This window comes from Bos indicus x Bos taurus, chromosome 9 (assembly GCF_003369695.1).
Source record: "Bos indicus x Bos taurus breed Angus x Brahman F1 hybrid chromosome 9, Bos_hybrid_MaternalHap_v2.0, whole genome shotgun sequence".
NCBI lineage: Eukaryota > Metazoa > Chordata > Mammalia > Artiodactyla > Bovidae > Bos > Bos indicus x Bos taurus.
Window position 1 is genome coordinate 26,261,578 of NC_040084.1, and position 18,673 is coordinate 26,280,250.

Here is an 18,673-nt window from a genome sequence, read left to right on the forward strand (position 1 = left end):
GAAGATCCCCTGGAGAAGGAAAAGACAACCCACTCCAGTATTCTTGCCTGGAAAATCCCATGGTCAGAGGAGCCTGACAGGTTACAGTCCATGGGGTCACAAAGAGTTGGACACGACTGAGCGACTTCACTCGCTCAGTGTGTCTACGTTACTCCCAACCTCCTAACTGATCCCTCCCTACAAATGGCTTCTTCAAACCAGAATCAAGAATGCCATCTTTATCTCCCTCACAAAGCTATGCTAGCAACAATCATTTAAGAAACTACACTTGTTTTCTCTCAGCTCCTGACATTCATGATGCATTACTGCCAAGAGAATTCAGTGTGTCATGAGCTAAACTGATCTTGCCAGGCTGATGATGCACAAGCTGACTCTCAATTTGTAAACACTGTCAATTTAAAGTGATGGTGTCGAGGGAAAACTGAGGAGCAGAGCAGCACTAACTGCACTTCCACAGGAAAGCTGTAAACATTTTTACAGATGGAAAAAAAAATTCTCAGACTGTCTTTACTAGAAGGAAGCTTAAGCACATTTTATTGACTTTTTAATCTATGTATATATATATGAAAATTGTTTATCAGAAGTATGACTGAAGAGGTGCAGGTGGATTTGAACAAAAGACTGGCAGGTCCCTAGAAGCTCAAGTAGTAGGAAGTCATTGCCTCTTCTAGGGCCAAAGAGACAAGGGATGAATTTTCTGGAGCCTAGTGAGCATTAGAAACATGGGAGGGGGCAGGGGAGCACCCTCTAGAGGGAAGCCACAGTCATGGAGGGACACAGCTCTGCTAAAGCTTTGCACTGAAGCAGGAAGGGAATGGGCCTTCCCTAGTGGCTCAGTTGGTAAAGAATCCACCTACAATGCAGGAGACTTGTCTGCATTGCAGGTCATTCAGATTCGATCCCTGGGTTGGAAAGATCCTCTGGAGAAGGAAAAGGCAACCCACTCCAGTATTCTTGCCTGGGAAATCCCATGGACAGAATAATGCATGCACTATGCTCTCTTTCCACTCTCTCCTTCCCTGCCAATGCCAACCCTTGGCTGAACCCAAACAGAAATTGAGATGCTAAGGAAGCGTGGAGAAGCAGTCCAAAAGATGCCAAAGAGGCATCTTTCTGGAGTATAGGACAGGTCATTGGAGACTGAATAACAGACACAGGAAGAAAGTAAGTTGGGTAGTACCAGAATTCCAGCCTTTCACTTACGCATATTTTAAAGTCTATCAGTTAGGAGCAACAGACCCATTGACTTGATTACATTCGTAAAGATCTTAGAAAAGTTCTCTCTCACATGAAGAAATAATGTATTTGTGCAGTTTTATGAACTGTGACTTCTAACCAGAAGATTTATAGTTACAAGAGGGAAAGTAATGCATAAGACATAAGGTAAGAATACAGAGGGAGTTTCCCCAGGATGTTTTATTGGCTTTTTTCATCTTATGATGAGTCAAAGCACCATTCCGTGAATTATCAAGGTTCAGCTTAGTATTTGCGGGAAGAAGAGTGGGGATGACTGTGAGTTTTGCCTCAAGGAAACCATAAAAAGGATTATTTCCAAAATGTTCCCTTGTTGATTTATGCATGTTCTTCAACTTACTCCAAATAATGTGAAAAGGAGAATCATTTCTTGGTCTACACTTGGAAATAAGAAGGAAACCCAGAATTGCCCGTACCTCAGTAAAACTCCTAGGAGTAAAGTAAGTATATTTAAATTATTTGCAATCCTCTATTCTTTCCCATGAGAAACTAACTTTTTACCTCCCAAACATATAGTTTTCATTTCTGTGAATTCAGTGACCTCCTCCTCTTCCCAAATATTAATGATTTCCATCAGATCACTCCTAGCATTAGATCCAAGCCTCCTGGACATCTCTGATGCTTCAAAGGTTCTTTAAACTCAAAGGACTTATACCTGTGGTGGATTCATTTTGATATTTGGCAAAACTAATACAATTATGTAAAATTTAAAAATAAAATAAAATTAAAAAAAAAAAAAAAGAACTTAAAGTCCGTTTCATCCCCCTTTCACTCTGACCATCCATCAGTCACCCAATCTTTTATTCCACCTCTATTCTTTTTGACTCCTCCGTCACCTCCCTAATAACCCAGGTTGTTCTGCTGACTTTTCCTAATAATGATAATAAGCATACTAATTCTAGCATGTGTTGAGCACTTAGGCTATATCAGACATGGTGCTATGCACTTTATATGTGTGATCTTATTTAATCCTTATTACACTCTTATGACAGGTATTATTTCTACCACCAGTAAAAGATACAGAAGCTGTTATTAGGGTTATAGAGCTAGCATGTGGCAGGCTGAGAATTTAAATCTGGTTTGAAGCCTGTGCTCTGACCCATCTTTTCCAGCATAGCAAATTCAATATTTCAAGGTTTCGCTTAATGCGTTTGCCCTTTAATGAAGCTTTCCCAACCTCTCCTGCCCTTTCTTCTCTTACACGCTCAGCATTTTCCACCCACATTTATTACAGTACACATTATTATTTATGCACTGGCCCATTGATTAGTTCCCTCATGAAATGTATTTTGAGAGAATATCAGATAGAGTGCTTGACACAGGTTATCAGCAGTAAGCAAGTCTGGACCTGGTCTCCTAGAGACCAGTGGGAGAGACTTTAAGCAAATAACCACACAAACACACCATAAAATCCCGGATGATAATTGCCATGGAGAAAACCTTCAGGTGCTGGTGATGTGCCTGTCTCCAGGCGTCGCCTGAGCACGTTACAGCCCAGCCATTTAAATTTTCTCCAAGCTAACTAGTTCTTTGTATTAACATGCATTTGGAGCCGCATTAATGAATTATAGAAACTGTTTAGGTTAGAAATTAGATTTCTAAATGGCAAGTGAAATCAATCTCATAGAAGTGGAATGGTAAAACTTCTTGGCCTCGTGAGTTTCAGGGGTGAGAAGACAAATGCTAGGAATGAGAAAGACTGGATTTGTCCACAGGCAAGGTTGTCTCAACGTAAGTTTCTCAATTCAGGAATGTGCTTGTTCTATTTCATATAATAATAATTTTGTGGAGTTCAGAACATAATGAAAAGCTCTATTTACTGAACTGTTGCCAAAAGATGTTGAGTGAGGGCCTGGAAAGATAAGCTGGCCCTTAAGAATTCTTGTTCCTGCTTGTTGATATAGTCTGTTTATCCTTTTTCCATCTGCAGAGTACAAAAAACTTACAAAAACCTATTTAAATGGAATATTCAAATGACGTAACATGTGTGATATACTAAAAGTATATGCGTGCATACTCAATCGTGTCTGACTCTTTGTGACCCCCACAGACTATAGCCCACCAGGCTCCTCTATCCATGGAATTTTCCAGGCAAGAATGCTGGAGTGGGTTGCCATTTCCTACTCCAAGTGATCTTCCCGACCCAGGGATCAAATCTGTCTCCTGCAATGGCAGGCGGATTCTTTACCACTGAGCCATCTGGGAATCCACTAAAAGTATTTCCTGGTATAAAATAGCCATAATATTTTGAAGCAATTTTAACCTTAGATGTTAAGTGCCTCTGAACTGACAGCAGAAACTACAATCAATCCTCAAAGAATGACATCTTGGATCAGGATATTATTAATATGACTTGACTCAGAAAGAATACTGAAATATCTATTCTAAGGGTTTCATCAATATATGCAAAACACAATACGGACTCTAAGGAATATTATGAAGAGATTTTACATTGCTCAAACATGTTAGATATTAGCAGTAAGCTTTTCTCTGTTTCTGTTGCCTCATGACTCAATTTATTGCATTCAAATACTTGAATTCACTACTCTTGAAATTATGACAAATTATACCAATTTGGATTCTGTTATTAGGAAAACTGAATTTTAAAAAATTCAGTCAACCTAACAAATAACCACTGGTTAATCCCCAAAAATGGGATCAGTTTAGGGTGCCATACTGTAATCATTAATGTCACAGTTCCTTTGCTAGAGTATCCATGTCTGTGTTCTCTTTACTCATATGATCCAGGCAGGTATGGGCATGTAAATCAGGTAGTTAATGCAAATGTGAGAACCTGGAGTTTAATGATGAAAATGCTATGTGAACACTGTGGGTGGTGCTGGTTTAGTCACTAAGTTGTGTCTAACTCTTGAGACCTCACGGACTGTAGCGTCGCAGCCTCTTCTATCTATGGGATTTCCCAGGCAAGAATTCTGGAGTGGGTTGCCATTTCCTTCTCCATATAAAACACTGTACTAAGTGGTAAAAAATCACTGCTTCAGAAATTATTTGAATTATCCCTAGAACTCTGTAGAGTATAGAACAGGGGGATTATTTACCACTTCTGTTATAGATCATCTCTTCTATAAAATTAATTAAGAAAAACAATAATAACCATCCCTCAAATCTGTACTAGCTTTAGTTTTCTTGAACTGCTTAATAAAATATATAAAAAATATAAAATATAAAAAAAAGAGTTTCACTTTATTTTGAGATTTTCATCTCTCACCTATTACCAAGACTTTTAACTGCTTCCTGATCAACAACATTTAGTTTGTATTTACTTCTGCTTCACTTATTGCCAAGGTTCCCAGTTCTGCTGCCTATTAGAGCCACTTGGTGAGGTTCAAAAATTTGGAAGACAGTTGTTTGGGAGGGTTTAGGGACTGAGAACTGGTGTGCCTGACCCCGGGAGATTCCAGGGTACAGTCAGGGCAGTGGGGCAAGGGTTGCTCCTGCTGTTGTTGCTGTGTTCCCTGCCTTCAGTCTTGCCCTCTTCTGATATCTTCCGTATGCTGCCAGAATGACCTTTCTGTAACGCCAGCAGACTTAAATTCAAGCCTGAGTTACAGGGTGAAAGACTCAACATGATCTGCTCTTAAATACCTGAGCTGCTGTCTGTTCTTATTCTCTTTCCACTAGTTCTACCAAGCACTTACTTTCAGCAAGCCTGCCTCCGCCTCTGGGCCTGGCACTTACTCCTCCCTTGCTCTGAAATGATCTCCCCTGTTTATCTGCCTGGAGAACCGCATCTTCTCCAGGAAGCCTTTCCTGACATGCCAGCCCCCGTCTTCTGTCGGTGTTCTCAAAGCACAAGTCTACTGGGTTTCAAGTTTTTGTTTTATGACTACTCGTATTATTTTTTAAGTTTTCACTGGAGGAGAGTTGTGTTAGTTTATATCAGCTGTACCTACACATACATCCCCTCCTTTTTTGGATTTCCTTCCCATCTAGGTCATCACAGAGCATGGAATAAACTTCTCTGTGCTACACAGTAGGTTCACATTAGTTGCCTATTTTGTACATATGCTAATCCCAATCTCCCAATGCATCCCATCCCCGCCTTTCCCCCTTATGACTACTCATACTGCACTATCATTTTAGAACATATGACTCTCTCACCTTCCTTAGACATCTTTTGAGCAAGGACTATGTCACGTTTGCCACGGAATCCCCCAAACTTAGCACACTGCCCAGCATATACTGGCATTTTGTATTTGCTGAATAAATGAATAAATAGCATATTACACTATTTTACTTATTACAGATAGATTCACATTGGGTCCACTGAAAAACATCTCAGACGGTAAAGCATCTGCCTGCAATGCAGGAGACCTGGGTTTGATCCCTGGGTCGGGAAGATCCCCTGGAGAAGAGAATGGCAACCCACCCCAGTATTCTTGCCTAGAAAATTCCATGGATGGAGGAGCCTGGCAGGCTCCAGTCCATGGGGTCACAAAGAGTTGGACACGACTGAGCAACTAACACACATTTATTTAATATTTAGTAACAGCAGTGATAATTACTTTAAAAATTAGTCTTTTAATTTGGCTATGAGTGAATTTTAAACAGGTTAAAGCCAAAGGAGAACTTTAATTAAATCCTCACGAGTACTCTCCTATTAGCAGCATCCCCAAACCACACATTTTTCAGAATTACAGCCGTTGTACACTCACCTTGGACTCCGATAGGGGAAGGAAGCCCACTTAATGCCTACCACAAGTTGGCCTAACTTGGCTGCTCTCTTTATGTGACATCTAACCCACAACTCTGGTGAACATGCTTACTTTGTATTTGCTTTCTGATCTGGAAGGGGTGGGAATATGTCCTTTTTTCTTGAAGGTTGTAAAGTGCTTGCACTGAGGACATGGCTTGGTGCTGGCATCAATACGGCCAAGTTCCAAGAAGTACTTGTATTTGATGGAGTCTTCATGTGTCAAGTTATAGACAACCATTGTTTCTTCCAGGAATTCAAAGCACTCAGTGATAGGGCATTTGATTTCCACTTGGCCAAGCTGTACCTGTGTGAAAGAACAAATCGGAGAGAAAGAAAAGGGCCTGGTTATTACATTTCTCTTCTTTTTGCATATGGTAATGCTGATTTCATAATTATAGCAAAGGATTATCTGTCACTTTTCATGATTCTGTAGCAAAATAAATGATAATCACTTTGGTACCTGTCAGGTGATACCAAATAATTACTATATAATGTCTCCAAAATGACTGATAGGGCATTTAAGCATTCTCTATCATTAAATATAATGATTATCAAATATGAGAACTGGAATGGGCCTACATCACAGGCTCACCTGGGAAGCAAATTATCATTCAATCCTCTGCAACCTGCAGGATGAGACAGCATTCAGACAATGAGCCAAATAAAAGAACAGCTTGGATGAAAAGGTGTTTCAGATTTTTCAACCTTACTACAAAGTTCCTGCCAGCCTCCTCTGTCCACAGGATTTCCCAGGCAAGAATCCTGGAGTGGGTTGCCATTTCCTTCTCCAGGGATATTGATTCCAGACCCAGGGATCAATAGCCACCAGGTGGCATAGCCTTACTCAGCACTAGACTTAGGGCACATTTAACTTTAAGAAGACCAAAAGAAAATAGAATTTTACTTATATATGCAACATCCAGTAGTCTAAAAATTATTGCTAAAAAGAAAAAACCCTTTCCCCTGACTTTCCCAGGTAAAGAACATATAACTGTTCCCATGTCATGAGAATCATACGCACAACTAAGAAAATTAAACCAATCATAAAACTGTAAAAAAAAAATCCCTCTGAGATCTGGCTGCTTCTGAAGTAATTTATAAAATGAACTCCTTTAAAGAACTACAGAGTTAGATTAGGAGAGGGGAGAGGGAATGTACTGGAATGACACATTTACTATTTATTGGATAGAGAACTCAAGAAATGGCTAGCATTAAAAATTACAGTATAAAACTCAAGTACAAAGTGTGGACACAAGTTTCAAAGGATTAAAAAAAAATAAACTACTTTTTAAGGATGACTTGGGCTTGTTTTCCATAAATAGTAACAAAAACCCTTTACAGTCCTGGCATCATAGTCTCTTTTTGCCCATCTTAGGGTAGCAAAGGGAGGCAGTGAAAGCTCTAAATGGAAAACAACCCCAAACCATTTCTTTCTCACTTGGTGAACTTGACATTTTGAGAAGGTGAAACTCATTGACCTTAATAAGAAAAGCCCACGATTACGATGGAGAGAGGAATGCGAAAAAGTCACCAGATCTGAGGAAAGAAAACATCTATAATGAGCAATTAACAAAGACCCTAAGTTCACAGTAACTTTGAACTTTGCTATTTCTCTCGAGGAAAGGTAGGTAAGAAGCTACACTCTATAGGATGCCTGGGAACGACATATTTAATACCAGTAAAGAACATAAGCCAGACTGATAATGAAAAACATCTAACTTTGGATAAGCCACCTTATTAGTACTGACCTGTTGAAATATAAGTTTCCGTATCATCTTATGCTGCTGCTGCTAAGTCACTTCAGTCGTGTCTGACTGTGCGACCCCATAGATGGCCTCCTACCAGGCTCCTCTGTCCCTGGGATTCTCCAGGCAAGAACACTGGAGTGGGTTGCCATTTCCTTCTCCAGTGCATGAAAGTGAAAAGGGAAAGCAAAGTTGCTCAGTCGTGTCCGACCCTTAGGGACCTCATGGACTGCAGCCCACCAGGCTCCTCCGTCCATGGGATTTTTCCAGGCAAGAGTACCAGAGTGGGGTGCCATTCCACTTATGCTACTATCGTATAAAGATGGTCCAGAGATGCTTTCAAGTATTAGCCCAAAGCAATTTTTTCTACTTTTTTGATGAGTCTGCTTATAGTTACAATCAGATCTTATTATTATACTTGTTAGTTATTACAACCCAAATTATGCTTTATATTAAATTATTTTAAGTTATAGCTGAAGTCAGAGGCTGTGCAGATAAACTGGGATCCGAACAAGAGCGCAGAGTATGAAGCCACCTTAGGAGTCTGAAGTAGACACCTATGAAAATTGAAAACTTCTGTCTTTTGCATGTGAAAAGACAATTTCTCTTCATTCTACACAGAAGAGTTCACTTGGTACATCTCAAGTGACTCCTGCTTACTGGGGAGCCGCATACTTGCGGGAGTAAGAGCTGGAATATTTTACACCCAGGTCAATGTTTAACCTCCCCTCCCTTGCCTCTAAGTTTATTTAAGTAAATAAATAGTAACAATGGAAGTAGTAATTCCACAGCCACCCAGGTAGTCAGGTCTTAAAGAAATGGAATGCAGTACAGGGACCAGACAATCCAAGCAGCTCAAGGGAGTGGGTCCTTTTGTTCCCGTCAGCAGCAGGTGTTCATATCACACTGCAACACCTACTGTCTGATGTCCAAACAAAGCCTCATCTTCTTCATGCTTCTCAAATATCTGTCTGCAAGTCTATTCCATTCCCAAAGAACCGTTTCCTTTTGCTTCGCACCCTCTGCATTTTGCCTACTTCATACCTTCTCTTCTCTCTGAAAGCTCCAAAATCTCTACCCTGCTACACTGAGCCAAATGATCTCATATTTTATTAAACAGAAGCAATATGATAATGTCCCATTATCCTCCCACTACCAACTCTCCAACGCCTGTCCCCATCTTTTCTGTCTTCCCTCCTTTTTTTTTTGGTATTCTTCCCTTTTATTAGCCTTCATGTTTTTCTTTAATTTTTATTTTATACTGGCATATATTTGATTTGGGCTTCCCAGGTGGCACAGTGGTAAAGAATCCGCCTGCTAATGCAGGAGAAGCAAGAGATGCAGGTTTGATCCTGAGTTGGGAAGGTCCCCTGGAGTAGGAAATGGCAACCCACTCCAGTATTCTTGGCTGGAAAATTTCATGGACAAAGGAGCCTGGTGGGCTACAGTCCATGGAGTCACAAAGAGACACGCCTGAGCATGCATGCAAGAAGAATGATTGATTTACAGTGGAGTGTTAGTTTCAGGTGTAGAGCAAAATAATTTAGTTACACATATACATATATCTATTCTTTTCCAGATTATTTTCCCATGTAGGTTATTACAGTATTGAGTAGAATTTACTGTGCTATACAGTAGGCCCTTGTTGACTCTTTTATATATAGTAGTGTGCATGTGTTAATCCCAACCTCCTATTTTATTTGTCTCCCCTCCTTTTACAGCACAGGGCCTGAATCTACTTCCAGACTGCATGAGTCTCTCAAAGTGTCTGTTGAGAATTCAAGTTTCCTGGCCCACTCGAGGCCCATAAAATTTGAATTATTGCTGGTAAGATAATAATTGGCAGTTGGAACAATTACTCATACAAGCATTATTCATACTTCTTCATACTAACATCCCCTTTTTCATAATAAAACACTACTCATGACCTAGGCAATCTCTGGCCTGTACATGTCTATTTTTTCAGAATTTATTTCCTCAAAAGATCACTAAAAAATAATAATCATGATTGAGTAAAGTACATTCACTTATTTATTCAACAAGGTACATAATTCAGCAATTCAAAGATGCATTTTTTTCAACATTTTAATATTTCAAAAGTCAAGACTATCTTACAATTGATAGTATTTAACACTGTGCCAAGTTTAATTAGTATCATTTTAATTTTCTTAGAGACACATAATATAACACTGCATCCTACAACTGTATCACATCTTAGATTTCAACTAAAAGTGGTTTTTACAGGTTTGGTTTGTTATGATGGATTCTGGGGAAATGAGAAGACAAAGAGAGAAAGAGATACAGGGCTTCTATTGGAGGAAACACATGATAAACAACTAAATGAATCAGGTAGACTGGAATCCGTCTACCTATGAAGCAACTACACATCAAAGAAGATATCTCCGAAGAGGTGATGGCTAAGAACAAAAGGGCCGGTCATGCAGAGAACTTGCAGGAGGGACTGAATGGCCAAGGAAACAAGGACCATGGCTCCAGGGCAGAAAGTGCTGTCGCGCCTGTGTGCAGGGAACAGAACTGAGCAACTGAAACACGTACCAAGTGAGCCAGAAACGCAGGCCTTGCTGGCTGTGACCGGAAGTGTGGATCCTATTCTAAGTTCACTATGAATCGCCAACTGGTTTTGTGAGGAGTGACATACCCCGACTTAAATTTTACAAAGAGATCATCCTGGCTCTTCCCAGAGAACACACTGGACCAGAGAGGGGAGCAGGAGGTCCTCTGGTTCTTTCTACCAGTGGCACTTGACTACTGCAGTTATCCAGGCAGCAGACGACAGGGGACTGAACTAGGTAGCAAGAGGTAGCCAGACATGAGATGCATTTCCGAAATGCAACCAATGGGGTTTGGTGGTGAACCAGATATGGAGGATGAAGTAAAGGCAGGAGTCAAGAATTCCAGGTTTTGGGCTTGAAATAACCTGATGATTGGTGGGTGTGATTAATATTTCTAATAAAATTAGAATTTCTAATAAAACACAGTTTATTGAGAATTTCTAATAAAACAACAGTTTACATGGGTATGTGATACTTGCTGGAAATGACTCACAGCAAATTTAGTAAAGATTAATTCATCCTCAAAACATATATTAAATTCCTATAATATTACAGGTAAAGGATATAAAAGTCCAGGATATAAAGTAGCTTAAACCATGAATCCTGCCCTCATGGAACTTGAGAATACAGTAATTAAATTTGTGTTGATAGCCTCTTCTAGCAATTTGGAATTTAGTGGTATTTAATTAGAGAAGGAAATGGCAACCCACTCCAGTACTCTTGCCTAGAAAATCCCATGGACAGAGGAGCATGGTAGGATATAGTCCATGGGGTCGCAAAGAGTTGGACACAACTGAGCGACTTCTCTTCTTCTTCTTCAATTCATTTAATATTCTATCCCCAAATTTAAAATTATTAGGAACACATATACATATGCACAAATCTTCAGATTGGTATTATGAACCCTTAAGTACCCATGCTTCAGCTTGGTCAATTTTATTTTTTTTCTGCCCTGACCTACTACAGTCTTCCCATATTATTTAGTCCAAATACCAGACATCATGGCATTTCACTCATAAATATTGCAGTATGAGTCTAAAGAAAATAAGAAATCTTTAAAATATATATAATCACTATACCAAATATTTTTTAAATGACAATAATTCTTTAATATCAACTTAGTTTCGGTAATGTCATCTAACGTCTATTTATAGAAATTTTTGTACTAGTATAATAAAACAAAGGTCTAAATTTCTGTTGTGTTCAATGCTAATACTGCTATTTATATCACTGAAAAATAGGCTCTCCAAATCTGAACAAAAGCATGTCCATTCTTGAAGACAAAATTATTTAACTCTAAAACAGTCTCCAAGGGCGTTAGTAAGAGACACAGTTACCCACTTAATGTTCAAGTTAGATGGCTAATTTGCCACTTGGGATAACTCAAAAGTAATTCAGTGACACAGGTGAGGGAGACAACTGGAAAAGTGACAGAACTCTTCCAAAGAAAAAGACAGAAAATATAAACCTTGGACTCAAGGCTCAGTTTATTAAACACATGGTTTACATGTTTTGATCTTGGTTGGTCATGAGAGTATACAGCGTGCTTTATACAGTCTTTTGTTCACTTAAAACCAAGTGATTTCAGATTTCCTCTATTGTTAAAAAGAAGCACATTGATATGGCAGAGGAGAAGAGAACACAACAACAAAAGCGATAACAACAGTCAGGAAATGTAAGCAGCACCTCATCTACGCCAGGCACTGTTACAAGCACTTTCTGTGCTTCGGGCTTCTCTGGTGGCTCAGCTGGTAAAGAATCCGCCTGCAATGCAGGAGACCTGGGTTCGATCCCTGGGTCGGGAAGATCCTCTGGAAAAGGGAAAGGCTACCCACTCCAGTATGCTGGCTTGCAGAATTCTACAGTCCATGGGGTTGCAAAGAGTCAGCCACTACTGAGCGACTTTCACTTTCTGTGCATTAATTACTTGTGGAACACCATAAAGGCAGATTGATTTTTAGGTTCATGGATTTCTCCATAATTTTATCATTAATGAGAGGAAGGTGGCTGCTTTACTGACAAATATGCTCTTTTGCTGGCTCAGCAGATATTATAGATCATTGTGTAGATGCCTTTGATAAAAATCACACTTAGATACCCAAGTACCAAATACAAAGCAAGTAACTTAAAAAGCAACAGAGGAAAAAGATATTCCCACACAGAAAACTTCAGCCCCAGGTGACTTGCTGGTAAATTCTACTAAGAACTTAAGGATGAAATAACACTGACACTACCGAACTACTCTTAGTGAATAATGATAAAAAGAGGGGGAGAGATCACTTCTCAGGTTGTTTTATCAGGCCAGCATATTCATGATACCAAAATCTGATAAGGGTATTGCAACCAAGAAAAACTACTGACTGATCTCTTTGTAAACACAGATACAAAAATTCTAAACAAAACATTAACAAACCAATCCAGATAATGCATGAAAAAGATAATATAATCAAAGCGGGTTTATTCCAAGAATGCAAGAATGACAACATTCAAAAACCCATTGCCATAACTCACACATTAATAAATAAAGGAGAAACATCATATGATTTTCTCAATAGAAAGAGGAAAGGTTATTTGATAAATTCAACATTCAGTTATGCTAAAATCTTAGCAAACTCGGAAGAGATGAAAACTCAGTAAACATAATATTCCATGATGAAATATTGAAAGTTCTTTCTTAAGAATGGAAATGGAGTGAATATGCACTGCCACCATTACTAAACATTGACTAGAGCTAGCAAATTCAAGAAGAGAAAAAGAAAACTGAAAATAAAATAGTAAGAAATAAAGATATAAAACCCCCCATTTCTTCCAGATTGAATAACTGCAGGCGGGTTCTTTACCACTGTGCCCCCTGGGAAGCCCTCTGGTCCTTTACTAGTTGCTAAATGTTTCCCTTGCCCAGCATCTGTAAAAGCTGGAATTTACCGATAGAATTTGGTTGTTTAGAGGACTCTCTGAGTTAATTTTTTAGGCTTCCCAGGTGGCGCCAGTGATCAAGAATCCACCTGCCAATGCAGGTAGATGTTAAAGACACAAGTTTGAACCTTACATTGGGAAGATCCCCTGGAGGAAGGCACAGCAACCCTAGTATTCTTGTCTGGAGAATCCTCATGGACAGAGGAGACTGGTGAGCTACAGTCCAGAGGGTCGCAAAGAGTCAGACACAACTGAAGTGACTTAGTAAATTGAGTCAATCCAGTACCAAAGATTAATAATCAGTATTACTCTAGTGGGAGAAGGAAGGCTTAAATTTTGTTTTACTCTGAGGTTTAATTTCAATTAAAAGGGCAAGTGAAAATTTCAGAAACAACTTTAAACTTTAAAAAAGAACTTACAGAGCTCACAAGAGACCTTTTATAACTTCTTTCCCCTCCTCTTCATTGGTATCTTTTCCCTGACTTTCAAAATATGCTTAAATATCCTAAAAATGTCAAAAGCAAACAAAACCAAAAGCTGGTGGTTTAGTTATGGAAAACTATTTTGCCCTTCTACAAATTCGTTTAACAAGTCTGAAAAGTGAAATAAGAAAGTAAAATTTTGCAAATACAGGTAATTTTGAGGATTTATGCATATTAGTGCCCAACTAGAGCCACTAACTCAAGTAAGGGCATATTTAAGGTAAAAGGTTCAAGGAAAGGCTTTCTAGGTGGTGCAGATGGTAAAGAATCTGCCTGCCAGTGCTGGTTTGGTTCCTGGGTGGGGAAGATCCCCTGGAGAAGGAAATGGCAACCCACTCCAGTACCCTCACCTGGGAAATCCCATGGACAGAGAAGCCTGGCCGGCTACAGTCCATGGAGATGCAGAGTCAGACACGACTGAGCACACACACAGATGTATTGCAAAACAGACATGCCAGCTGAGAAGGGCAATGTAGTAGCTTCCCAGTTTTCTTCCTGCACACACCAAGGTAACTTCCATTCTCTCTTGGAAAATGTGTTTACCTAGGTGTGTGTGGGAAGAAAACTAGGAAATCTGTTTCCTAGATTTTTACCTTTGTTGCAACTGAGTATTCTCTTATTGAGAATATTCTTGTTGAGAAATATTCTCTCTGTGGTTTTTCTCTCTTTTCTCATCTTGTTTCTTTCTCATTTTCATTACTTTTACTTTGGTCCCTAAATCAGGCTCTCAAAATGACATTTTGTTTCTTAAAATTATTAGCTTTGGGCTTTCTTGTCCTTTATATTGCTTTTTTCCCCCTTTTAGTTTTCCTTTCTTTTGATTTTTACATTAGTATTATGCTCTTCCTGCTTTGATTTGTTTCACTTTGTTATTCTTTTCCTAGCTTCTTCTGATCACTTTGTTTTCTGCTTTTACTCGTTAGCAATGAATAGAGTTTTTGCTACATTCCAAAAATTCTGGTATGAAATGTTCTCTCTTCATTATTTTCTAGGCAGTTTATAATCCATTTTTACTCCCTCTTTAAGTGTTTTTTAATTTCTATGTAGTTTTTTCAGTAACTTTTTTCTAAATTTATTTTCAACTCTACTTGATTATGAAAAAAGTAAACTATAAAAATCTTAAATTTGGAATATTAATGTTTTTCTAGCCAATTACATAATCTTTTAAAATGTGTTTTGGACATTAAAATATTTAATCAACAAAGGTAACATTCTATATAGATTTCTATTAAACCACAGCTTTGATGGTTTAAGTCAACTTCTCTATGGGCTCATTATTTATCTCCTCAATCGGATTCTGAAAGAGGAATATTTAAATTGCTTACTATATATTTTTTTCAAATTACCTTTGCACTTCTAGGTTTTATATTTGGCTGCAATGTTATGTGGTACATACAGACTTATGACATATCTTCATAAATAATGTTCTCTGTATTTAATGTTTTTACATTTAAATTCTCCCTCTGCCTCATCAGAAATTAATACTATCACTTCCTCCCTCTTTTGTGATTTTCCTCCTATGGCTCTGCTCTTCTCACCTCAACTTCATTTTAAGTCACTTTATTATAAATGATTCTACAGATTAATTCAATATTCAAGTATTTATTCTGTGCCTACCATGAACAAGGCAGTCTACTAGGTACTGGGGGGAATTTAAAGCTGAATAAACTACCTTCAAGTAATTCTCAGTTTATTAGGGGAGACGGCATGGGCATAAATAACCATGGTTCAGGCAGAGAAGCACAAAGCAGAAACGGTTTTGACTGCTCATGGAAAGGAAGGCATTTTAGTTAAATCTTGAAGAATGGGAAGGATGGATCACAGTGAGTAGCTTTGACTATGCCTTATTTCTTAAATTGAAAAATAATATGAAATACATATCTGATAATGTTAGGTAAGAAAACAGAATAAACATTGAATGTATATATTATAAAAATGTAAAGGCATATGTGAAAAAATATAAACTGAGAGGGAAGAAGACAGAATTGCTAAGAATGGATTTTTCAGGCGGTGGAATTATTTTTTCTTATTTAATATTGTAGTATGTTTGTTACATTTTTTATTATTCAGTAGTTTTTTATTTCTGCATATGTGTTTTCTGTACTCCAATCGGTTATAGTTACAGAATGGAGTGCAGCACCAGTAAACTGAAACTTCGCACTGGTCCTAAAAACAAGCCAGAGTACTAAGAATTACGGGTACAGGATTTTACTTATCAAAACTGAATTATGAACACCATTTTTGTTTCTGTACACATCTGGTAATCTAACTTTATAGCCTCTACCATGGCACTGAACTCTGGGCTCTGTCCTTACCCTCTGCCGCGTGCAGTGGAGAAAGCAGACATTTCCTCGGTCAACTAAACCCTGTGGGAATCTTATCCCACGCGCCGCTGACGTCATCACAGCTAGTTCACAGAAAGCAACATTCCTTTCATGGAGGTCATGTCAAAATAGTTTTTTTTTAAATATCTAGAAACCTTTCCTCCTGAAAATTGTGTAACAAATAGAACAACAAAAATCACTCCTTACGATATTACTTGTAAACCTGGAAGAAGTCCAAGTTTCACAAACTTTAAAAATACATGTTCTGTAGCTTTATTCACAGTCATTTTAATGTTTGGGGTTTTTTTTCCCCCTAAGGTTTTGGGCTTTCAATATTGGCAAGCATCAGTGCTTTCCTAGACCTTAAACCAAGTTAACATAGGTTTTTAACTTAAAAGGAGCAATTTCAACAGAGCTTTTTCATGCCAAAACAAAGTATCTTTGTGCACCACTCACTCAGTTCTAGGAATAGTCTGTTCACTACCTGGAGTTTTTAGATTCAATAAAGAAAAATATAATTCCTTTCCTGGTTTCTATTCATCATTTTCAGATATAAAATACTGCTAAGTGTAGAGTGACCAAATTTTCCTTTATATCTCTCAGGAACAAAGTTCAAGTGTCTAAGAATATGAAAAGAGAAAAAAAAAATATGTATTTTTAAAAAACTCTTCTGAAGTTTGAGTTTTAATACCTCCAAAATAAGGGAAAATATTATCCTAGGAGTATAGAAATCTCTTTTTAAAAATGTGATTGGCTATAGAGACGTAACCACAAAAACTAGCCTAGTGAATGAATATACTATAACCTCTCACTGAAAAGCTTTGTGGTTAGACTGAAAAAGGGTTGGAATACCTGGAATACCCAGTGTTAAATGTCTTGATTTACTTCAAGTGTGTCTTATAAAATCCCACCCTGCTTCAACTGAGCTTCTTCATTTCTTTAGGAGACTGTAACACAAGGATGAGAGAAGGCAATGGCACCCCACTCCAGTACTCTTGCCTGGAAAATCCCATGGGTGGAGGAGCCTGGTGGGCTACAGTCCATGGGGTCAGTAAGAGCTGGACACAACTGAGCGACTTCACTTTCATGCATTGGAGAAGGAAATGGCAACCCATTCCAGTGTTCTTGCCTGGAGAATCCCAGGGACGGGGGAGCCTGGTGGGCTGCCGTCTCTGGGGTCGCACAGAGTTGGACACGACTGAAGCGACTTAGCAGCAGCAGCAGCAGCAATTCAAGGATAAAAACCTCTTGACTTTGCTGCCACCCAACAAGATCAATATTGCTCATGCATTAGCATTGAGACCACTCAAATGAGAGGGTTTTGATTGAAAGAACACTCATTTAAGAAAATCAGCTAAGATAATGTATATAGAGGAAGATGGTAAAAATAGAGACCACATCAAAAGAGTGTGAGCTATATGGAAAGACTAGAACGCATCACCACATTTTTACAGAGAAAATAATGATAAGTAAAAATGAAAAACAAGTTGTTTTTAAAACCCTTACACCTCTCTCTTGTAAGCCAAACGTAGGAAAAAGTGTAAAGGAAGAATAATAATACAATTTAAACATTTTAGAAAGCATTTATACATACCATATATACTTTATATATACTAAAGTGAAAGTGAAAGTTGCTCAGTCACGTCTGACTCTTTGTGACCCCATGGACTATACAATCCAGGGAATTCTCCAGGCCAGAGAACTGGAGTGGGTAGCCATTCCCTTCTCCAGGGATCAACCCCAAGAATCAAACCCAGGTCTCCCATATTGCAGGTGGATTCTTTACCAGTTGAGCCATAAAGGAAGCCCAAGAATACTGTAGTGGGTAGCCTATCCCTTCTCCAGGAGATCTTCCCAACCCAGGAATTGAACAGGGATCTCCTGCATTACAAATGGATTCTTTACCAACCAAGCTATCAGGGAAGCTCTTTATATATATATACTAACACTTCTGTATTAGTATTATTTTCAGTTTTATTATACATTCTTACCTCATTTTTGATGCTGTGAAAGTGCTGCACTCAATATGCTAGCAAATTTGGAAAACTCAGCAGTGGCCACAGAACTGGAAAGGTCAGTTTTCATTCCAATCCCAAAGAAAGGGAATGCCAAAGAATGCTCAAACTACCGCACAATTGCACTCATCTCACACGCTAGTAAGCAATGCTCAAAATTCTCCAAGCCAGGCTTCAGCAATATGTGAACTGTGAACTTCCTGATGTGCAAGCTGGTTTTAGAAAAGGCAGAGGAACCAGAGATCAAATTGCCAACATCCCCTGGATCATAGAAAAAGCAAGAGAGTTCCAGAAAACCATCTATTTCTGCTTTATTGACTATGCCAAAGCCTTTGACTGTGTGGATCACAATAAACTGTGGAAAATTCTGAAAGAGATGGGAATACCAGACCACCTGATCTGCCTGTTGAGAAACCTGTATGCAGGTCAGGAAGCAACAGTTAGAACTGGACATGGAACAACAGACTGCTTCCAAATAGGAAAAGGAGTTCGTCAAGGTTGTATACTGTCACCCTGTTTATTTAACTTATATGCAGAGTACATCATGAGAAACTCTGGACTGGAAGAAACACTAGCTGGAATCAAGATCGCCGGGAGAAATATCAATAACCTCAGATATGCAGATGACACCACCCTTATGGCAGAAA

General features: G+C 38.7%; 1 protein-coding gene across 2 annotated transcripts in view; it reads right to left on the reverse strand.

Moving 5' to 3' along the window:
* RNF217 (ring finger protein 217) overlaps positions 1-18,673 on the reverse strand; it is a 123,407-nt gene that overhangs the window by 38,303 nt on the left and 66,431 nt on the right. For both annotated transcript variants that reach the window (XM_027551077.1, XM_027551076.1), the window contains exon 2: positions 6,042-6,275. In XM_027551077.1, coding sequence (XP_027406878.1) covers positions 6,042-6,275 — 234 coding nt within the window. The remainder of the gene's footprint in view (positions 1-6,041; positions 6,276-18,673) is intronic.